General features: G+C 40.4%; 1 protein-coding gene across 1 annotated transcript in view; it reads left to right on the top strand.

The window, feature by feature from the left end:
* adgrv1 (adhesion G protein-coupled receptor V1) overlaps positions 1–24,526 on the top strand; it is a 108,583-nt gene that overhangs the window by 62,081 nt on the left and 21,976 nt on the right. Inside the window, 5 exon segments of the mRNA XM_038704464.1 lie at positions 148–308; positions 546–646; positions 16,562–16,678; positions 20,576–20,754; positions 23,746–23,903. Of these exon segments, the coding sequence (XP_038560392.1) occupies positions 148–308; positions 546–646; positions 16,562–16,678; positions 20,576–20,754; positions 23,746–23,903 (716 nt within the window).

Here is a 24,526-nt window from a genome sequence, read left to right as displayed (position 1 = left end):
GCAAATTGAACGTACACATCAGGCTAATTGCCTTTTCTTGTTATCTGCCTCACCTGTATTTTGTATACTATGTTGTAACAGCTGTCTTCACTTGTCTGCCACTTTTCTTTCCTTGCCTTTTCCTGCATCCTCTCCTCTCTCCTCTAGCTGGTCAGCAGATGGTCGATACTGCAGGGTTGTGAAAGAGAGTGGGAACTATGTGGAATGTGCCTGTTCCCACTTGTCAATCTACACGGCCTACGCAGAGTTTGCCACTCTTGCATCCTACAACGAGGCCTTCTATGTCTCGGGATTTATCTGCATCTCAGGTACAAAACACGCTCTGTGTCTTCTCTTCTTCATATGCCACTTGTTTTCCTGTGTTTATTTGTGTTTGCCCAGCGCCTACTTGCTTTTCTCTCCAGCTTTCTCTCTGGTGTGTTCCTTTCTCAGAGTTTGATCCTCCATATTCCTCCCACATTGTTATAAATAGCCTCTGTTATATATAAATCATTTTTAATGTATCATTAATATTGGTTCCGTGTCTTCCACTTCCACCTCCTCAGGCTTTGCATTGGCCATTATGTCCCACGTGCTGTGCTCCCGTTTCCCTATGTTTGCTGCCAAACTGCTCACTCACATGATGATGAGCTGCCTTGGAACCCAGGTAATACAGCTTTGCTCAGATCCTGTGTAGTATTACACTGCTTTACTATAAAGGTCACAATGAGCACTAACACACAATGAGCAGCCTATGAATTCTTCATACTCCCACACCATCTTCAGTAGTTTCTTTGGCATTTCCATCTGTTCATATCTATAGATTATCCACATGGCCTTAAATGTAGATGGATTGGGAACCTTTGGAAATTATTATAGAGGCATTCATCTCTCTGTGCTATATGGATCAGTAGTTCACACACATTAACACAGCTGTAATGTGTGTAGTGCAACAAACATCTTCACTTTCATGACGTACAAATATTGACAAAATATTTTTTAAAACACTCATATATTTGCTCCTTTATATTTAAATATTTTAAACATCTACTGAGAGTGCACACACATTCACACACACACACACATATACCGTATGCTACCAAGCCTTCTTTCTAGCCACTAGACATGTCACAGGTATTTTCTTGGAAATGTGCATAGATGTGAACACACATCATCGAATGTCATTGGTTGCGTAGTTTGCGGGCCGGCGCGTCCTGACAACACAACCATGTCCCCCGCACTCTCAGCCATTAAAAACGCAAGCTGTCACATAAGCAATGAGCGAGATAGATACATGGCTGCAGGTTAGTCTCTCTGCTGGTCCCGACCATGCATGTGTTTATGTGTGCATGTGTGTGTGCGTGAGCGAGTGCGGGACTGGTAATTTTCCACTGGTCCCCCCCTCTCTTTGGTTGACAAACACGAGCCCCTACTAAAGCAGTCGTTGGGGGCTAACCACCTTGGGCTCGACCTGTTTATGGCCCAGGCAGAGCCCCTGAACCTAAAAGGGTTTTGGATGGAAAATTCCATCCTGTTCTGTTTCCTTGATGGTACTGTATACCATGTTATGGCCTTCTCCCTTGGATGCACCTGTGTCTCAGATTGTGCTATAGTTTATAAAATATATGGGTGTGTTTCTGTGGCGTCTTTGAATTCCAGACTGTCAAAGTGAAGGCCTAACTGAATGTGTACCCTGGTATTAAGATAAGAGCCCTCTGGTCATCTGGAAATGCTGGGAATATTTTGGAGGTAATGGTGGGCTCACAGTTTAGGATGTGCTGAACTAAAAAAGACCAACTGACATCATTGTCTCAACTTAACTATGCACTTTATCTTAGATCTGAGATGGCTAGCTAGAAACAGAATAAGCATAACTTTCTTTTTATGTAAATGCATGGGGGTGATCTTTTTGCTTATCCATCCTGTATTCCTATTGACAAACAGATAACCAGTAACCAGTAGATATCCAGTAACATTTAGCGAACAGAAAGTCGTGGGTGAGCATTTGTATAAAGGGCTTTTCATATTTCCACTTTGTTTATAAGTAATGCCGTCACACCAAAACTCATACACTGGTCAGTCTGCATTTTGTTTAATTGAAGCTAAGCTTCTACAATGGGTTTAGAGGCTTTAAGATAAGTATAGCGTCTTTGTGGAAAAGCTGCTGCTGTTTTGCCTACATGTTTTACTACAAGATCCTATTATTAAATAATGAAAACAAATAAAGTAAAAATTGTCCTTGGGCTTGGGACATAGAATATTCATTTTAACTGCATTTCATGTAAACAGCACTTGTTAAAAACATCCATGTAGAGATCAGGATCATTATGTCTAACTACAAAACCAAATCACCATTATGGTCTGTTGAAGTCTATATCTGTAAAGATTTATCTTAATCCACATCACTGTTAAACGGAAGCTTTACCTCTTGTACAGCACTAAATGGTCAATTTGGAATGAATCTCTGTTTTATATTTACAGTCAAAGGAAGTCAATAGAAGGCGAGTAGTTTTGCATTTCAGAAGGCCAAAGATCTTTGATAGAAATGGTAATTAGTGACAGACATGTCTCCTGAACTTGTGGGTTTCAGCCTTGCTCGTGCCTCACCATTGATTTGAACTGTCAGGTCCAGCACCAACCTCCTCAGACAGAAAGGGCCCTCCATCTGTGGTGGCTTGGCTCTGATTAGTCACTGGCGCTGCCCTCTGTGGGGAGAAAATTAAAGCTGCCGGTTTGATTTATTTCTCACTGCAAAAGCTACAGTCAACGAGAGAGAACAAGAAAAATACCACCACCCCTCTGTGAGAGTCTGAATTGAGAGCAGGTGGAAGAGATGGAGGTGGAGGCTTGGGTTCACTTTATGTAGTACTTTAATTGTCTGACCGTCTTAGTATTCTGAATACCATCCTTTTCATCATCAGTTAAAAATAAAATGCACTTAGTTCCATCGCCTGAAAAATTCAGAGACATTACATTAACATTAGCTCTATTTTCAAGGAACCACTGAAGAAAGGCCACACTAGTGAGAGGGAAATGTTCCATCTCATCATCGCTGTAGTTCCATCACAACCATTTCCCTAACTATTGATGTCATTGTGACTGACGTGTGACTTTTTACAGCTCAGTTAAAGGTTCAGAAGTTAACTTTTATAAGCATTGGCGGGGCGTCTGAGAAGACGAGTCGAAGTGAGAAGGACCAGGGCAAGGCTGTTGCTGTGGAGAGCCTTATGAGAGAAGAGGTTTCAAAGGGGTTTTGGTGGGCTGGTATCCGGACACCTGCAGGGCAATAAAGAGTGGCCACCGACAATGATATAGACATCAAACCTCCTACTGAGTGGTAATAATGATTTGTCTCATCCACCATCTCAAGGGAGAGTTCTCTCACTGTGAATGACTGTGGTTTTGTGTGTGTATGTATGTGTAGGTGTGTGCACATGTCTTTGTTACATCAGAGGTTGTGCAGGGCAGTCTCTGACTCTGGCCAGCAGTTTGTCTTACCCTCAGCAAGACAACCGAAGATTGTCTGTGTAGAGTGGAAATTTACCCAGTGCATATGTACTAAGCAAGTGAACCTCACCTGGTTGTATGTGTGCATGTGCATTAATGTGCATGGGATTTGCAGGGCTCATCACACGAGCAGCAATAAAGCCCAGTTATCTTGGGCAATCAGAGGTCTGGTATGGTGAGTATGTACAGTCTATGTATGTAAATTCAAATGTACATGCAAGTTATGTCATGGAAGAAATATTTTTAAACCTGAAAATTGTATATTCTTTCAAAGAGGATCTGTGTGATTGTGATCTGATTGTTACCCTCCCAATACAGATTTTCTTTTTACCACATGTGACATTTATCTTGTGTTTCTCGAACATTTTAACATTTTTCAAATGTTTTGAGTTATCTTGCTATCTAACTTAGAAAGTGAAGTTTATTGTGAACGGAACAAAAACTGAATCTGAGAATTTAATTTGTTAATTTGTTCTATGTGGTCCTAAGTGAAGTAAAACCACATTGTAAACTCTTAGATCAGTATTCATATGGTCTCCAGGGAACAGATCACTGACATCATAAGCCTTTTACCAAAACATAAATCAATCAATCAAGCAAGGTCACAAAAATTATGGTTTCATTTCTCTTTTTATTTACAACCCTTTCTCTCACCTTTTCTCATCGTTCAGCTCCTAGTTTCAGAAAAGGGAAAGGGTATTTGCCTTGGCCAAAGAGATTCCCAACAGAGAACGGTAAAATTTCAAACAGAAAATTACATGAGATACTTTTCAGTGAAAGGTGAAGAAGTGTCAACAGTGTTATGATTATAAGATGTAATTATATTGAAAGAATCACAGAATTCTTCATCTATTTTATATAGTAAATCATATAATATTTCAGCCTGGTCAAATACAGAATCAAATTTTGGCGATATGTGTGCTTGAACACGTATCCAGGTTCTGGTGTGAAAAAGGAAAATCTAATCTCCCACTCTATTGCAAACAAAACACAATTAAATTTATCATCCATTGTAATTTATCCACATCCCAGGCAGCCATTCCCACACACTCAGTGAAGTGTTTACCCCATTGGTCCCAGTGCTTTATTTCAGTATCTGGGAGGTGTTTAGGTGATTCTTATGAAGGATTTCCTGTTCGCTCTGGGACTGGATCCAGCATTCTAGAGCCTCCCGCCTCAATCCACAAACACACACACGCACATAAACACTCACTTCTATCTCCCCCATACACCACTCACCTCCCTCACTTGCTGTCTGATTGCTGCCGGAATTCCTAAAAGTTCCTGTTTGACGTCAGTATGTATGTGTACGTGGGTGGGTCGGGAGGGGATTTAGGTTTTAGACGAGCATGCATGCAGTTTCTCAGCCCTCCAGTAAAAGGGATGTAGGAATTACGTAATCCAAGCCCTTAACGCGTCCTTGACGGCAGAACGGAAGATCAACACAAGTCTTTGTATATTGAGTGAGTGACTCTGTTTTTCCTGAGGAACTTTATCTGTTCCCATCAAGACCAATCAATCATTAAATCAATAAACAGAGAGAGTTTTTGTGTGTGTCTACTTCTCTGGTTTACGTCAGAGAATAGCTTATCGTATTCTATGCTTATCCCCACAAGTGTTTAGAAACAGAATGAGAAAGCAATTACGAATTCATTCTCCCGTCCGCTCTCAGATTCTTCTAATATGTTTTTCTCAGAAACTTCAAATAAAACGTCCCTAAAATGCGTTAACAAAAATGTTCTTTACAGTGACAATAAACAGCCAGATAAGGTATATGGCAAGTCCTTGATAATATTTGAATGTAATTCTAAGCTCTTCACTCTCTGTCTGTCTGAACTAATGGCAGGCAAGTGATGTAAGGGTATAAAGTATCAGCATTCAGGGCCTGTGTGTGTGTGTGTGTGTGTGTGTGTGTGTGTGTGTGTGTGTGTGTACACAGGACAGTGGAGAGGTGAAGACGGCCTATTGGGAGACTCACATTACACTCTCCTGGCTTGTCCGACGCCTCTTGCCTAGTGTTGCCCTGACTCCTCTCAATATTATCCGTCTCTGTTCAAGTCAGCAGCATCTTTCGTCCATGCAGCACTCACTGTTCATCGTGACCATGTCTCTTTTGGCTAATGCATGAGGCTACACTATACAAACTAATAGCGTATTTTTTGCTTCCAAATTTTCTTTCATGTCTTCATTTTCGTGCTTTACTTACTGTCTTTCTGCTCCTCTGGCTTCTTCCTTCTCGTCTCACCCAACCTTTATTTCACAAAATGACAAGTAATGTCATTGTTTCTATTTTCTGTCCCCTTTATCATCCTGGCTGCAGCTGGGCTAAGATGAGAGCTGTGACATTACAAGCTGCAAAAAGACTATCTCAGTCTGTCTCTCCCTCTCTTTCTCACTCCGTCTCTGCAAAATGGCTAGTCACATCCTGTATGATTCATCAGTTTGACCAATGACAATATTTTCTCATGTAGCTTCTCCCTAAACTTGTTACAGACGCTCCACTTACTCTCAGAGACTCACCAAACATTTGGGATGTCTGCCAGGACCATTTTCCTCAGTTTAATAACATCACCAATGGAATGACAGCTAGTCCTTAAAAGTACCCTGTGGAGTTTTCCTGTAAACACAGTTGTGTTTACATTCAGTGTTTCTCACAAGAACATATTGCGTCTATCTTTGAGGCCTATCAAATGTGTGTTGCAAACCAGGTTTATCAATGTGTAGAAACCTGCATTGATTCCATCAAAGACAGTTAGAAGTATTTCTTATCCTCCATTTTGTTGGTATATTGCAGCAAGTGTTTTTGTTACAGTCACCACAACTAACTGTTGATCAGATGCAAGTCTTAGTGCTTGGAGAGCTTGGTTTGAAGACCATTCACTGCAAATAGACCAGCTTATTTACCACCAGTCGATTAGTTTTATGGCAAACTACACTAGCTTCTGAAGGTGGTCTGATCTAAAATTAAAAAAGATATTTCATGTGGCATGTGTTCTGTAGTCTATTTTTCATCTTTATCCAACCAGCTTTTTTGCCAGCTGGATAAGTAAAGCGCCTTGAAAGGGATACTTAACTGAGATTTACACTCATATCTGTAGACAGTCTACTGCTTGATCATGTTGCCTTATGTTGCAATAACATCAACTTCACACAATGGTTGTACACCACGGAATTAAAAGTTCAGCTAATGTCATAGCCTTTTTATAGTTTCCTTCTCTTTGTCACGTACAACTGGACCACAGATCATACACACTTTATTTCCTCTCTTTCATGGTAATATTAAGCAATATTCAACTAATTTATGACATCAGGTCTCAAGCACTTTCCTGACAGACTGTATAGACTATTATACAGTACATGCAAACATCAACAAATTTCATAAGTGTTGTAACCTTTTCTGTAGCCCTCACCTGCGTACTGTTGCACAAATACCTTAAAGGCAACATTTTTTTCATGAATCAGTCTAGATATTTATCTAGCAAGGTGTTCAGACATTAGTCTTTTCAGTGTGACATCGTGAGGATGAAACATGCTCTCACGTATACAGTATTTCTACTAATGCGAGACATCCTTGTCAGTCCAGTTCTCTTGGAAAACAATTGACCAATAATATGAAACCGATTATGTTGAACCATTAACTCACTTTGTTAAATATTGGATAATAAGGAAATAATTCCATTTAGAGGTATAGGATATGCATTATTCATTATAAGCATTTACTGTGCTTTTGCATAGGTTACAAGCAGTTATGTTTGTGTGTCCATAGTTACTTGTCTGCCCCTGGGATTTGCTAATATCTACAAGTGCAATATAAATTGGATTAATGGTATTCTTTTTCTAGCCATCCATTGTGCAGTGGCAAACTCTGCCCTTCTGGACTCTGGAAGTTACACACTCATTTTTGCCAAATGTGTGTTGTCCTAACAGCTGGTGACCCTAGAAACACTTCTATGAACTGTCCTCTATTTCCAGAAAAAGCACAGTAAACAGGAGGCCACAGTAGCCATTCTCCCTCATCAGGGCTCTACAGTGAGCTCCTGCCTTGTCTGGTAGCTGTGAGACATGAGGCAGCACACATCCATGAGAAAATCCTACAAGCTGTCAATGCCTTGGGCAGTTAATTCTGAGGTGATGGAATATCTCAGTTAGACACACCTTTAAACACTACAACAAGTCACTGTGTTAAGTCCATAAACACAGATTCACATAAACATGAATATTTAGCTGCAATATGGAGTTTTTTATCAAATTAATTTTCAAGGACTCACTCACAAATCAAGGGTTTGTATCATTATTTATTCATAGCTTTGAATTTAAGGCCAAGTTGTAATAAATGCACTGGCACAAATAAATCTGTTTAAAATGTAACAATAGTTATTGTTGGTCTGTGTAGAGCTGTTCTTACTAAACTCCCTGCTGCAGCAGGCACCTTTTACCTAATTCTGTGGAGTCATTCAGTTTGCCATCAAGGACTTTATCAAGCAGGCTGACAGGCTCAGTCACTGAGTCACTGAAGTAGGGGCCTACAGTTGTCAAAGTCCCCTGTATCCTGTTCTATTTTTGGAGTTTGACAGCTTGTATTGGCAGACCTCTGTGTGCAGAGTGGAGTGAACCTTGGAGGTTTAAAGAAGTGAAAACATGGTTTACCCTGAAGCTGATGAGGTCAGTGGTGTTGCCATTCTAGCTCGATGTTTGCACTTGTTTTCTTGGTTGGGTTGAACAAGAACAACATATTCATGTTAATGCTGTCCGTTTTGACCCATGTTGTACAGTTCATATTTAGATTGTAAAGTAATTATCTATTGAAAAGCCTTTAAAGCCATTTTCACATGCCTTGCAAACTACTACTTAGAGAGAGAGAGAGAGAGAGAGACTCTAATGCCAGCTTAATGGCCTGAAATAGAAATAAGAGCCGCGTAACTTCCTCAAATAATCAGGAAATGCTGAATGGAGGAAGGAAATGGTGAATGTTATTTAAATATAACTATAATAAGGTATTTTATTTTCTGGCTTTTTAGCAAACTGTAATCAGTTTACTCTGTCCGTTTTTTAATTTGCTTGAATTTAGTCTCAGTTTTATACATACAGACAGACAGATAGACACATATCCACGCTCATTCATGTGAATATGCTCCCACACATATAACTGACACAAAGCTCCATGATGCCATAGTTATGAAATACATGCTCATGCTCGTATTAATAAATGCAAAAACATACATACATAGCATACACAGATGGCCGTATGTACCGCATACCCACTCATTGAAACCATTCCACCCTATACACAAACACACACTAAACATTCATACAGAAGTATGTAGCATGACAAGCTCTTGATCACTATGACCTGTAGAGGTCCCTGTAGCTCCACCGCCAGAGCCAAGTTCAACAGCAGATCTAAATGAAGTGCATGATCAACACTGACTCCACTGAGCTCTCCTTTTTATGAGTAGAACTTTTTGTACACTAAGATATTGCTGCACTGATATCCAGTAGGAAATGGTTTGACCAAAATCCTCCTTTGAATGAGTTCAACTGTAGAAATGTTAAAGCTGTAAACATATTTCTCTCTTAGTATATGGAATCAAGAGGTTCTCTAGTGCAGAATAATCAAAGTAGTTTGATACAAAATTGCAGTTTTCAGTTTAATTACAACTGTAGGATTGAGCCAAAGTCTTCCAAGCATTGTGCTAATTTACTCTAAGTTTGATGTGGTATTTGAAGTGTCTGAGACAACACACAGCGTATCATAGTACAGCTGTGGCTCTGATTAATTCTAAATTACACAGTGAGGTAATAGCAATGTCTAGTGGGTTTGTGTGCGGGAGCAGCATGAATGGACCATACAGTAGTTAACTTGATCAGACCCTTCACAAATTGATTGGCTTTACAGCCTCCCACTGACTGACACTTAGACCAGCCAGTTTGCACAGAAGGGAGCTCTGCTGGATCGATGGCCTGTTGGACAGCAGTGGATGAGGCTGCTTTACTGGGTCTGTGTAGGTTTCTGTAGGCTCTCTGATCAATATGATTAGACTTGGCCATCATTCTTCTGATGATCAGTTGAAGCATGAAATTTCTACCGGTCTGGAAGTGATGCAACAGGTCACCATAAAAAGCTCAGCGTGTGATTTCTTGAAAACGTGTGTAGCTTAAGTCTGTGATGTAACTCACATGGCACTGTCATTGTTATATCAGCATACTTGTGCATGTTACATACCGTTTAGTATCTGCCCACAAGGAAAGATAGCCTGTGCTATTGAGGAAGGTTTTATGCATCTAATTGAGAGTGAAAGGCTTTGGAAGCCATTAAACAAAGAAACTCCTTTCACATTTGTGATATAACTGAACAGTGGTCATGTTTTTATGATGTTTTGCTGTGTGGTATTTCATCTATTGACCTAGAATATCATAAAGCAACTGTGTTTAATGGTCATACCATGGAAGTAGGCTGTAGAAATCTATTTGTGGGTTGGTGCACACCCATGTCATGCCACTAAAGCCCATAGGCACACACAGAGGTTTGTGGCAGAGCAAAGTAGACCCATTGAGTGTGTGTGTTTAGGGAGCTGACCTTGAGCAGCTGTGTTTTCATAGGTGTGTGTATGCACTTGAATCCGTGTGCGTGTGTCTCGTGCCTTGCAGCCCAAAGAGTTCTCTGTCTGGTCTCCAGACTTGTTCACACCAGATGTTGAGGAAGGAAATTCAAGAGGCTTCTTGAAAGTAGCCCTGTTGCGACCGAAAGCAGCTGCAGGGTTCCAGCAGCAGACACTGACTGAAGTGTGAATGGGAGAAAAGAGAGGAGGCCGGCTGGAATGCAGCTAAATGCCCTTCATGTGGGTGGTACTGCTGAGATCTTCTCTATGGGGGAGTGAGTATGAGCATTGGTCTCTGAATGAGTTTAGCATGAGCATTGGGAGGAGATGCAACAACAGCAAAAATGTCATTGGGAGTAGTTTTCATCTACATGTGCGTTCACTAAATAGAAACTGATTATGATGAGCCATATTACCATTATATTTAGTCTTCACACCACGCAGAAAACAAGAAAAACAATCCCAATTTAAGATGCTTTACAATAAGTGTGTATATGTAAAACATGTAGTAATTTGGAATTCTTTTTAATGTAATACATTAGAAATACATGTGGAACAAGGCATTAGGTATTGTACAAAATGTTTTATTGATTATTAGCTTCCATTAACAATGACACTACTGACACTGTAACTTGTTGACGATGTTTGAGCTTGTTTAAACTGCCTGCTACTGACAGTCCCATATAGCTGTGTCACACCGGATCACATCAAAACTCAGATTTATTCTGGGAATAAATCAATCATTCGTAGAATATGTGGTAGGGGCTCTTGATATGTCCCTCCCTGCTTCACAGAAGCAGGTGTTATGGTTGTTTGAATGTGAAACAGACTAAAGTGTGGGTGTTTATTTGCCAACAACTGGCTCAGCAAGTAAGCTTCAGCCTGAGATTCAACCCAAAACACTAAGAACTTTACTTCTACACCCTGACCTTAAGTCACTTAACGCTCAAAAACACTTAACAACTCTTGCATAGTATGTTATTGAAGTGTCCACTGAGGCTCAAAATATAGTTGTAGCGGCTCTGTTTATCTCAAAATGACATAAGGCACTTTGCAACAGTAAGATTTTTCCATCTCGACTGAGATGCAGCAGCTCACGCCGGGCTCGTCTGTTTTTGTCTTCACTTTTATTTTAATAACCCTACATGTCTTGTCAGCAAATGTTAAATCTCTCCTCTTTCTCCACACACGCTGGCCCACTAACCCAGCTATCAGCAATCCCTATGTGACTGGCTTCCTGCTGTTGGCTGTCCTGTGTGCTTCAGCACGTAAACAGCGGACATGCATGAACTGTTTGGCTGCAGCACGTGAGGAGACTGCTGATGCTTGCACATAAATAATAGTGTAAGGCAAGAAAAAATTACTTTTTTTGGCACTGAATAACTGGCATAATTGTACATATTTAAGTTGCCAGATTAGTGTTACTTGGTCAGCTGCGAATGAGAAGAAGTGGCGTGATTGATAGTGATGAGGAATGAAGTTGCTTGATAAGAAGGCATTGATTCAGCGAGAAAATGATGAAGGGAGTTAGGGTGTCTTGATAATCTCATATTTCTCTTTCTACCTTTCTTTCGCTTTATCTGTTTCTGAACAAAGGCAAAAGAGGAAACACCCAGGGTGCAGGCTGAGGCTGGAACCAGCTAGATCAGACCGGTAGCTGTTAGAGAGGAGGAGGAGGAAATAGAGGGGGGGGTGTTGCAGGGTGGAACAGAGGATGGAGAGGGAGTTGGGGGTAGAGGAGAAGGATGGGATAAAGGAGCCTGGAGGAGGGGAGAGGTGGAAGTTGTGTTTTGGACATGAGTCTAGATGGATAGTCTAGCAGACAACTAAGGCTCCATACCCTCAATGATGTAATGCATCAGGCAGATTCTATTTTTAGCCACACTGGTACATTTAGCTACCAGTGAGCACACAGGGCTATCGATTAGCAGCAAAACACACTGGGAGGATGAGAGCTGCAACCAGCAGCAGCACAAAGTAACTGCACCAACATTTTAGTAGTTTCCTGTGTGCAGATTGCTTTTGCAGCATATATCTTCTTTATTATACCTTATAAGCAAACAGTCGTGCCCTTTAATTGGTGCAGGCAGCTTTATTCAGGTTTTTACGGTATGGTGCTTCTAATGCTTCTTACATGTTTCTGTTCTCTTGAGATTTAATTTTGGCTAAGGCCACCTTCTTTATCATTTACTGCTGCTGAGCTATGGTTGGAAAATAAGCTATTTATTTCTTTCAGACCTGTTTATCATATCAAAGGGAGGTTGAATCTTGTCTAAAGAACAGTCGATCTGGAACAAAAACAACAACAAAAAACGTGAACTGCCAGTCTCCTGGGTGCTTCAGGGACACAAAACATAGGGGAGGTCTCTGATTGGACACATAGCCTAGGAGAAGGACCAGTAATTCAGGCTTAAAGCCATGGGCCTGATGACAAGGCCACAAAAACATTCTGCAGAAGAAAAGCTGCTTTGTTTTTCAACTTTTTATATGTATTCTCAAAGACCTTGTCATGGCCTGTGTCTCCTACAGTAATATCTCCCTTATGACATAATGTCTTACTTTCTCTCCCTCATGTGCTCTCGGGTAATTTCCTGGGTGTTGTGGACAAAATCACATGTGAGTGAGACAGCATCTTTATATGTAATCTTTGCACAACAGGGCAATAACTTAGTTGTATTCAGGCATAATGTGTGTTGGCTCTGGTGGTTCCTGTTTTTCCAGACACGAAAGCACGCACATAACAAACAATGCACTGACATGACTTGTAATTTGAGTCCTGCTGCACCTCACAGTCTGCTTTTAGGGCTATAAGGCCTGAGGGTTTAATCAGGTCAGGTCCTGGTGATTTACACAAAGGAGAAGGAGGCTTGAGGACAAAGGACAGAGCAGTAGATAGGGCTCTAATAAACCCACACCTGTCACCTACCCACCATTCTAACCTGTAGCAGGTCATAATTACTACAGTGCTAAAATATACCAATTTTATTTTCACAGTTGACTGGACAATGGCCACATATGTAACTGTTACCTCCATACCTACTTAATCTCAACTAAGAAGCCTCTACAAAGGTCCATATAACACTTGCTTGAATTATAGCAATCTCTTTACGTGTCGTCTCTTCAGTGAGATTCAAGTAACAGGTATAGGAATTACGCAATCAAAGAACAAATGGATGTAGTTTGGGTTTTTGTCCAAGATAGCCCCTCCATCCTCACAGGTAACTATACTATATATAACAGAGGCAGTTGCTTAATTGTTCCAGCAGAGTAAATTAGGTGTTTGCATGTCAGTACTGATAATGTATAAAAACACTGACAATTGCCCTGAGGATCAGTCTGCTCTGTCATGAAACCGTATTGATTCCCTTTTCCCCCATACCACTTCCCCCTCTTCTGTTTTACTCTGTGTGTTTCGTGCCATTTAGCATTCCTAGTGTTAGAAATTCAGTTTGTTTGTCCTAAATGTAATTAGTTCCCTATAGTGCCCCTTATCTCTGTCACACCCTATTTCTCATGCTAGTTTCAGAATAGAGATTGTCTTCGCTGGTGTAGTTTCATTGCATGTTCTAGTTTATGCCAGGCTCAGATTACAGGATGTCTGGCATTATTTCTTCCTCCAAGGATCCGAAGATCTGTTTCCTGTGTTTATTTGGAGGCTTGTTTTTAGCCTCCAATGTAAATTGGTTCCCGTGACAGCCAGTGTTTCTAGGCAGATAACGCTACCCTTCAATACACATTGCCCCAGTTAATGGCAACAGCAGTCTTACTTGTCTATTTACAGAAAACATAATGGCTCAGTTGAAAAAGTTCACTCAGACCTACACTGCACAGTGTATATGTGTCTATACAGCCTCCCCTTCAATGTTACATAAAAGAAAATAAGCCATGTAGAAACACCGTATGTACTTTAGTGGTTCAGATCTTTTTACAGTTTAATGCCCTGACCTGTTATTTTAGTCATATGGCATGAAGTATGATATGTTGGCCAGACCCTTATTATGTAGTTGACACAAAAGCAATAAAAGGTTAGATCAAGTTCCTGTCAGTGTGTTTGTGTTGCGTGTGTACCAGTCATTACTTAATTTAGGGTCTTTTGAAAATGCAGATGCTAGCTCTAATGAAATCAAATCTTTATGGTACACACCTTGTTACCTGTTGACTCACGCAGACTGGTTCACCATACCTGTTTACCTGGTTTCAATCCTTGACCTGAGCCAGGTAGTTCCTAGCTCAGCTCCATGGAGGACACAAACACATTGGCACATAAACATGTTGTGGGCAGCCACCGGTCTGTTCACACCACTGCTTGCACGCACTCTTTTCAGCCCTTTGCCCTCCTTCCCTATAAGGTCATTTCTCATAACCTGTTATGTCATCGTTTCAACTCAGGTCAGTAGTTTCAGTGGTTCAATGGTTATCCCTGTGGCTATTAGGGTTTGTCACGAAAGGCTACATTAAATTTGTGCCGGTTTGTTGCTCAAAGCTGTGGCATGTTAAGACTTGTGTTACTAGTGTTTGATTTTTGACGATATTGTCGCATTTGCTGTAGATCCAACCAAATATCGTTTAAATCACCCCAAATAATCATTAACAAGGATGAGATGAGCCAAAGTGATCCACAGGCCCCTAACGCACCCCCTGATAATATATCACACTCCACTTCCATGTGTGCCCTTGGTGCACACAGCCACAAAAATACCTAAAGGGCGCTGCCACTCCCTTTGTGCATGCCCCACTCTTGACTGTGCCCCACGCTTGATTTCACAAAATTAAATCCTTTTGTGTTAAACAAACATGCGTGTCTGTACTGCATGTTCGCTTATGATTATGTGTCTAGCGTCCTGCAGTTGATTTAGCATTTCTCGCTTGGTAGTTCCCCATTGTTTTGCTTTTGAGAGGATGGATGGTGTGTCATACTGTGCCTTTGGCCAGATGAAGCTAACTCTCTGCCAAAAACACACAACCCCGCCGCATAATCTTTGTTCCCATAAGCTACCTGAACAGCTTCTCCACTCAGGCACGATTCCAGGCAGTTCAGGCACGAGTTTCCTTCCTCTTCCATCCCTCCCACTCACACCCTGCAGGGCTTGGAGCATGGATGGGAAACTGACTCATGATTCTTATTTCTTTTTTAAAAAGGCCATGACTTTTCCCCTTACTCAACAGGAGGATGCAGGCAGGGTTAGTAAGAGCTGGAAAATCCAGGAGTGTTTTTTTAGGATTTTCCCTATGGGTGTGCAAAATGTAAGAAAATAGGACAGAGGGGAAAAAAGACTTGAAGAGAAAGCCTGTAGAGAAGCAGGCCATAGAGACTGCCTTGCTAAGCAAATTAGCCAAAACAAGGTGGTACCAACAGAATACATTAGCTTGTTTTGGAGACATAAAGAACTCACCTCATCTGTCTTCAGAATCATGTGCTTGGCTTTTCTTAAGTCATATTAAATGACTCTTGAGGTAACAGATGTGATTACTGTATGTGTAGGATAAAGAGACACAGAGCTGTTACGACACTATTTACACACATACACAACAAAATATACTCAGTGTTAAGCAGATTTTTTCTAACCTGAAGCTGTGTCTGCTACTATGTCCCTGAATGCTCAGTGTCATGAATATAATGTAAGTAACATTTGACACCAGGTTACCACATCCATCGTCTCCTGCTCTCTTCCATTCACTGTCTCTGGTCCATGGCACTGGCAGAAGGCCGACAAGCTGAGGTTATGTAACAGTCGTCCGGCTGCATTGGCACCATTCTCTGTCAGTGCTTGAGGTTAATGAAGCTTTCTGATGGACAGCAGAGCAGCAGGATTTTCTGCTGCCCTCATGGGTTTTCCACCTCCAATGTTACAAATTGAATTTTGGCCCTGATGCGTTCCCACCTACAAAACTCTCTCTCTCTCTCACACGCACACACACACACACACACACACACACTAACCACAAACTGTTTTCTGCTGTGATTCTGCATTGCCCTTTATTCCGTTATTTAGAGAAGTGTTACACCCAAGTGGAAGTTCTTATTCTTATGAAAGGAACATATTGGTGGTTTAAATTTTGTTGATGTTTTTATTTTTGCTCCTGCCTGTATAGCTTGCTGCATGGTGATGTAACAGTCTGCAGGATAGGATGCCCTGCTTAAGTAGGGGGGCTATCTGAATCCTTCTGTCTCCTTTAAAAATGAATATGTATAGGAATATATATATATATAATGTATATGTACTATGAAATAAGCAATAAATGCCTCATGCGCAATATGACCGGCTGACACTGCAAGGCCTACTGAACCTGTGTGTATCGCATTGTCACCATGCTCTCTAGAAAGAGCAAATTATGTTCATGCAGTGATTCCCATAAAAGCCTGCTGCTGCTGCTGCTGCTGCTGCTGCTGCTTCCTAGGCGATAGGATGAAAGGCTCATTTACACACAATGGTAATGGTGATATTAAAGTTGTCTTTTTCACTCTTTCTCTACAGATGTGTTTCCTGGTGTCAGCTTTCCATGGCCGAATGTTTTCAGAGGACAGCTGTGCCACTCTGGCGCTCTTCTCTCACTATTTCCACCTCAGTCAGTTCTTTTGGATGCTCATCCAGGTAACAGCAAGAAGAAGCAACACTGGACACCCTTGACTCTACATAGCAACTAATAAACGTACCCTACTTATTGCATTAAACCAATTGTTTTTGCAGTAATTGTTGCCATACAGCTAAACCTTATTATATTGTTAATATGTCACTGTAGTGTTTTGCAGTTAATCTGAACATCACTTTTGTTATCAGATATGATTATAATATAATATATATATATGGGCCCTATAAGTAAAACCCCCTTTTCTTCTTTTTCTTATTTTCCTCATGACTTGGCATCAACAGGTTTCCTATTCTTTCTTTTGTCTTTTGTTCCTTACATAAAGCATGTGTTTTTTACGTAATAACTAGTGAAACTTAATTCCCCCACTACGTGGGCTTAGGCAGGTTTTGATTGGGGGTAAGATGAATGTACCAGAAAGCTGCATGACATGATCTTTGACCCTGGACTGGTACCACTTAGTAACACCTCTCCCCCTCCTTCTTGACCATCTGCCCTCTGTTTCTTTCTTTATTTCTTTTTTCTTGTCTTTTTCTTTTTTATAGAACTGCCAAGAACAAAGCCTGGCAGGCAAAGTCCCACCTTGCAGCTTAACATGTGCACATGATGAAGATATTAAGGCTAGATTTATACTTCATTGCTGCTTAAACACCAAAATACTGCACTTATTAATCTGTTAATGTTTATACAATTAAATACATCAGATGTATGCCACACACAAAGCCAAAAAAGATTATGATTTTTAGGTGCAGTGTAAATCTCGCCTAAGACCATTTTAATCCTTCAGAGAGACTATATATGACTTGGCCTGCTGATAGAGCACAGGAATGTGGTAAACATGGGCCGGAATACATCTGGCGCTCTAGGGAGGAACGCTGCCCCAGGGATAGACCCTTTACCTCAGCTGATCTGCCTCCAAATCCTGCCCTGCAGTGAAACAATTACTTTAAAATAACTCCTTGTACATTTGTTTAGGATTTTGACAACTTAAAAATACACTGACCTTAACTAGGACAGCATGGTTTAGTTTTTAGAACGGACTGCAAACCAACTTATATTCACTGGGTTGTGGCTGACTGTGTTGTGAAAACAGTAATGAAAGCTCAGGCCCAAATAATATTTCACATTTTAAGGTGGAAAATGGGATCCATTGTCATCATGACTCAAAATCTCATAAAACTGTCATTCTGTGTCCAACCATGATTTAGATATTAAGAATGTGTACAAGTAATTTAGGCTGGGTTAAAATGAGGTCCACCACATAAATATGGGAAGCAGACCAGTATACTGAGGAGACCTGTCCCCAAGTGAACTTTCTTATGTAACTTTTTTTCCATCACGGCTCAATTTTTTTTCCAACTTGTGACGTTTGTAAGTGAACGTAATTGTTGTTTATGTGGTGGATATAATCTTCCCTGGCACATACGTTATTATTGATGGAGTATTATGAGATTAGACCTTTGAATAAGATGGATGTATGCAGTGTTTTTGTCACATCAAAATGTTTAACAGACGCCCTCTGAGATATCTTAAGGGATAAAGGTTCACACCAAAGGCTTTCTCTTGGCTTATGAAGTGTTAGAATTTGGATGACGAAAATTGGCAGTGAGATAAAATGTGTTTTGACGTTAAAGTGGGTTTGACACAGTGTAATGGTTGTAGTAAGTTGTACAATGGAAGTAATTAGTATGGTAGTAGAGCTGATACGGTCTAATGGAGAAAACCTAAACCATGATTTACCCCAGAAGGAGTTCAAATAGGAGGATAAATGTAGCGTTGAAAAGAAAAAAAATCACTTAGGATTTTCAGTTTTTTATTCAGTCATTCACTCACTCGGTCACTCACTCACACACTGACTCACTTACATAGATTTACTTTTTCTTACATTACCCATGTTCTGTAACACCCCTGCCAGAAAGGTCCTCATTTCTTTATTGTCAGCAACAATAGTAGCTGACAATGAAAATACTGCTGCAACTCTGGATTTCATTGATGTGCAGCACTAGAACCCATCTGTCCTCACCGACGTCTCAGTATCGACCCCAGTGTTGTGTCACCACAAATTTCCCCCCCCTATCAGGTAGCTGATTTCAGCTAAGTGGCTGATATGAGTGGGCGCCAGCAACCCATCTCAGACCATGAAGAAGACTTTAAATCAATAACTGCATTGTGTGTGGGTGTGTGGGTGAGGATGTGCACACCCAATAGTTGGTGAGGAGATTGTGCGCTGACTTAATGCCAAAAATCACTATTCAAGCCAGCTTTTTCTTGACTGCAGAGGCTTGCAGAGTCAACCTCAGCTCACTGAGAAACTGCATAATATTACATAACAATACTGTACAGCTCTGGCCTACAGTGTATTTCTACCCTGTTCCACTGTACTAGTTGTTAGTCAGACAAACAGCCAGTCAGGGTGCCAGTTTCACATTTTTGTAGTTAGGTAGTTAGTTGCTAGTAGACAAATGTATTCAATTTTGACCGTGTGTTTACCAGTGGCCATGTCGTCGGACATACGGTGCAACTGCTTCAATCACACTTGAAGGATCTGTTAACCCTTAATTACGATAAATGACTTACTTTCTGTGATATCCAGCAATGTAGATAGTTTCAGTTTTATTTGTCAAGCTGTTGAGATATTGTCTCTGAGTTTCTGCTGTCACCCTAATGCAGTCTAAATACAAAACAAAACCAAAATGATTTGCATGTCTAGATACCACTATATGTCAGAAAAGTTGTTGTTTTTGTAATTTGGTTGATCCAACCTTTTAAACAGTCCATGCATGTGACAAAACCATAACCAATCATCAAGCCAGCTAGTCAGCAAGCATTTTGATTTGTATTCCAGTCATTTAACCTGGTAACCCATTGCTTTGTTCTTAGGCTACAGTATCAACAGACACTGCAGAGGCAACAGCTCAGCACAAAGTTACCCATAATCCTTTTATTGTACCTCAATAACTCCATCATGCTCACAGTCAAGGAAAGGTTCTTCAATCTACACCGACATCACGCTATTGTCTCAGCGCATTGCAGTCGAGCTGTTACACAACTGGACTGGTTGTGTAAGTAATTATACACTATGGTTATGATTGTGGGGGAGACGGAGGTTATCTAAGGGGGAGGTTAGCATCCCTTAACCTCCTGTCATTAGTTACGTCAGTGTTCACAGACAGATGGACAGCCATAACCACCCTCAGCTGTTATTCATGATAGCTGTTGAGCTGTTGCGTAAATGTTTATCTCTCTAAACTGAAGAAGGGACTTTTAATTGCTTTGCTTATAATTCCTAAATATTTGTTTCCTTTTTACATTAACGTTAAATCTTTATAGTCTCTAAAAAGTTTGGTCTAAATGAGGCTAGGTGGAGTAAAGGTCATCAATTTGTAGCACAGAAGTTGGAGAGTTACTGTGTTTTGCCTCTGAGCTTGACTTTAAAACTTAACCTTTGCAATTTGGTTTTCACTGGTGCAGTGGTTTAAAACTGTCTGAAATATATGCAATTGTCTGCTGAGGTCTTTACACAGGGATAAGACATTGTGTCTGTGTGTAACCAACAGGTGTTCAGAAAAGCTGCTTATGTAACAATGCAGGACTTAGTGTATCAGATGGATGTCACTATCAAAGCCTGCTAGATTACAAAGCAAACATAGCTATTGTGGGTGCAGTACAAATGTGATTGTATGTGTGCGTTTAGTACTTCACTCACAACGAAGATCAAATGTCCTCACAGGCAAAGAAAAAATAAATAATTTATGCCTTTCCTCACAACACTATTTGGCTCCTATAAGTTTAAGAGAAATATATTATATAAAGTCTATTAAGGTGTCACTTGTGTAAGCACATAACTGTTTTTCTCTTCCCAGTCCTGTACACAAGTTCTTTTCTCAAACTGTGCCCCCCAGGCGGTGAACTTCTGGCAAGTGCTGGTGATGAATGACGAGCACACAGACCGTCAATATCTGCTCTACTTCCTGTTGGGCTGGGGACTTCCTGCTCTGGTCATCATTGTCTTGGTCATCGTCTTGCTTGGCGGCTTTGGATGGACCATACACTCTGTATATGGACTGGTGCAAGGAGACGTGTGAGTGGACAGTGCAAAACACATGCATACACAAGTGGCCTTAAGAACTGATAACAACTGTAATTTGTTTTCATAAGAGTGTGTTTTTTAAACCAGCCTGAGTCAGTCGTAGTGACTTCAGTTTCTTTTTTAAACTTAGGTAAATTCCACTTCAGGCAAGAGTACAAACATAAAAAACACCTGAGCCAGTGACATCATGTGAGGAGGTAGCTTGCCCAATCAACTGATTGTTTCTCCCCATGTCAAAACCTTACCTTGGAGGTGGAGGCTGTCATACAGCAGGAAGCGAGAAACCTTAAATGACCCATATACTATGCGGCTGTGTGTGTGTGAGTGAGAGAGAGAGAACTAAAAATAACCGCTCATCATCTTGTCACGAATGAGGAGTTCTTTCCCAGCTTCTGTCCCATCAGGACAAGGGTGTTTATGTTGAAGTGTATGTGTGTGTTTGTGAGTGTGTGTGTAGTAATTGCAAAAGTAAACTTTCTACAGGGCAACGTATGTGCTTGAGTTGCCGTCTTTCGTGTGTGATCAAGGGTGCGTAACAGGGGAAGTCAAATAGTGATTAAGTTCGAACTCTTAAATCCCGTCCAAAATTAGCCAGTGGTCTTAGGTGTGGCTGTTATCCTTGGGGTCTCGTGTGAGTGCGTATTTCCTGTGGGTGGGTATATGTGAGACAGTGAGGGTATACATGAGCGATTCAAGGACACAGAAGAGTATTCAGTTCCCCTGGAAGCGTACCTTCCTCTTTGAGGCAGAGGACGATGAGGCAGAACAGGCCTTGTTTTCTCAGTTCAAGCTGTCTCAGTTTCACCATGCCTGTGTGTAAACAGGTGTCAAGCTCGGACTTTGCATCAGTGAGCATTTTTGTGTCATATATATTGTATTTGTGTTGTAATTGTATGTGTTTTTGTCATATAGTATATTCTAAAACCTTTTGTTTTCAACTTTCAGTATAAGGTCTTTTATAGTACTTTTATAGTCTACAAGTAGATCCATGTTGGACTCGATAGCTACAGGAATATAGAAGTATGTCGCTCTGTTGGATTTCTCCAGAATCACATACCCCACCTTTAAATCACAGATCTCCATTTTTCTCCCTGTTTATGTCATGATTCCATATTTTTGTTATAGTCAAGTTTTTCCTTCATCCAGCTGGGTCTCACATTGTGTGGTTGAGAGCTCCTGGAACTGCTCTGTGGGTTTACTGTGGCACATACATTGTATGTCTATAAATTAAATAGTGACGTTTCTTAAATGTAACAGACCTGTCTTTAAATTCAAGTGTGAATAAAACAGAAACTGTGAACATAAAAGCAGACGAATAAATTATAATAGAGTCTCCTGTTCAGCTGCGTCATGTTTTGCCCCCTCCTGTTCTAATTTTAGATGTTGAGTATCATGTTGTTGTTTTAATGGCTAATTTAACATCTGGCAAAGGAACAACAGTTGAAAATGAGCCTTTTGTAAAGCACTGTACATTGATGTTGATCAATGTGCATTGTGAAAACACCTGAAAATATATAAATAAATAATTAATAGATAATTATTAGGCAGGTTTATTGATATTTAACTATCTAAATGTTTTTTTTTATTGTATGATATAGATAGAAAATGAGATATATATAGATAGAATACTTACAATGTTGGCACACTTGTATTTATTGAATTTCATGTCAGTTACAGTATTTAGTCCTCTCTCACTTATTATTACCATTCTATTAGGTGTTCCTTAAACAAGGCCCTGTACTTCAGTGACCCACAACCTCTACGACCTATAAAAAAGAAAATCCCAGCAGCATTTCAATGGAAATCCCCCCATAAAAGGCATTGCTCACTTTATTTCTTCTTTCTCAAACCATGATGTTGGTGAAATGGGACCCTTGGTAATGTTGTCTATATTCACTACATTTCACATTCCTCTCACAAGGCCACAGCGGTACAAATATCCATATTCCAGTGTGTTTGCAATCTCATAGTCAGGCTGTCTTGCTGGGACAGGGTGATGCAATGCTTTATTTGGCATACCTCATGTTGTGTTATGACTAGCATAACCACAATTATTTCTCTGCGATTTCTCAAGTCTGCGGTGAGTCTCAAGTCTGCTATCTGTTTTACATGCTCCCACCAAACCAGGGGCTGAGCTTGTTGTGTGAAAAGGACAAAGTCACACAAGTGTTCTGATAGTTGTTTGGCAGTTACAGTTTATATGAGGATGTTGACTTTCCCAGAGAAAAATCATTCACTTATGAGATTTCCCAGGAAAACAACATAGAGACAGACAAATAGATAAAAACTAGACAAATTGTAGGGATAAGTTACTTGATCGTATTTTTTTAAAACAGGAAGCTTTAATAAAGAATTCCACTTTTTCAAGAAGTAAGCTTTCTTTTGACCTTTTATTATTTCTCTTAAGCCTGAAATCCAGTTTGTCCCCAAATAAATTCAAAAGTCTTTCCTTCGGCTGTTAGGCTGGATCAGCAGATGAACTCACATAACCACTCCACGTTTATCTCCCTTTCAAAGCAGGAAACAAATGTAACGTGTTGTTTGTGCTTTGCAATGTTCTCTCATCCTTTAAATAGAAAAACACTTTTAAGCGTCTTTGGCCTTAGATATTATCCCGCTGTAGCTGCAGGGGGACCTGGTTGTTCAGAAGATTTAAAAACATACGTATTTTGCTGCTGAGGGCAAAAGCTGCTGTTGAGCAAGAGTGTTGTGAGACTCAGAGGTCTCACAGGCCAGATCCTGTTTGTGAAACTTGAAGGAACAAGGGCTTAACTTGAGTAAATGTGAGCAATATATGCATGTAATATGTTTCTGTTTTCTAGGGCTTACCTTTGAGCAGGACACACTCTTTACTTAATGCTTTTTAGCACAACTTCCACCACTCTGTCTTTCCATTTCTCTTCTTTTCAAGTACATTCTGCTTCTTTCTACATACGCTGAAACAAAACTAATCACTCACATTTCTGAATGACCCTCCTCTAGATGCTTCATCCCGAACATCTACGCAGCTCTGTGCACGGCGGTGCTGGTGCCACTCATCTGTCTGGTTGCGGTGGTGGTCGTATTCATCCACGCCTACCAGGTTACTCAGCAGTGGAAGAACTACGACGACATTTACCGCGGGCGAACCAACAGCACAGGTACCCAACAAACCTCCAAATACATAAACGTATACACAAACACTCCAATAAATGTTGTCATACATAAGCACGGATTATGTGCACTCTTGTGCTTCTACTTTAAAAGGCAAAAATATGTGTGCACATAAAAAGATAAAGTTGCTTACGTGCACAATCACGCAATTTTTCACTCTGCACACATAACACCACAAAAACAAATAACCTGCTGCCAGGATGCCCTCAGGAACTAGACTGCATCCACCCCTATTTTTGTCTAAAGGTTTCAGCCTCTATTTTTGCTCAGCTTACAGGCTCTGTCTCTGTTTGGTCTGTGTATACCAAATGGATTCATGAGACAGGAACAAAACATTAGCAATACCTGCTTTTCCGACTGAAATAATAATAATGCTGACAGTCACATTTTTATTCAGCTAATTCAACTTAATGGAATGACACAGTTTAAAGCAAAGTAGTTTAAAGTATAATGGTAGAAAAGTGTTTTATACACTCTGATGTTCTTTGGGTTAATATGGCAACTTTAAAACCTATCTACGACACTGTTTCATGTTTCATTGCATATTTAGGATCATTTAAAGCACTGAATGCACTCAGTGCAGTTTTGTAAGGTGTGTGGAAAAAAAACT

Source organism: Micropterus salmoides, unplaced genomic scaffold, assembly GCF_014851395.1.
Source record: "Micropterus salmoides isolate LMB-PRFRI ecotype aquatic unplaced genomic scaffold, ASM1485139v1 Ms_hic_scaffold_7, whole genome shotgun sequence".
Lineage (NCBI taxonomy): Eukaryota > Metazoa > Chordata > Actinopteri > Centrarchiformes > Centrarchidae > Micropterus > Micropterus salmoides.
This window is presented reverse-complemented; position numbering and strand designations above follow the sequence as displayed.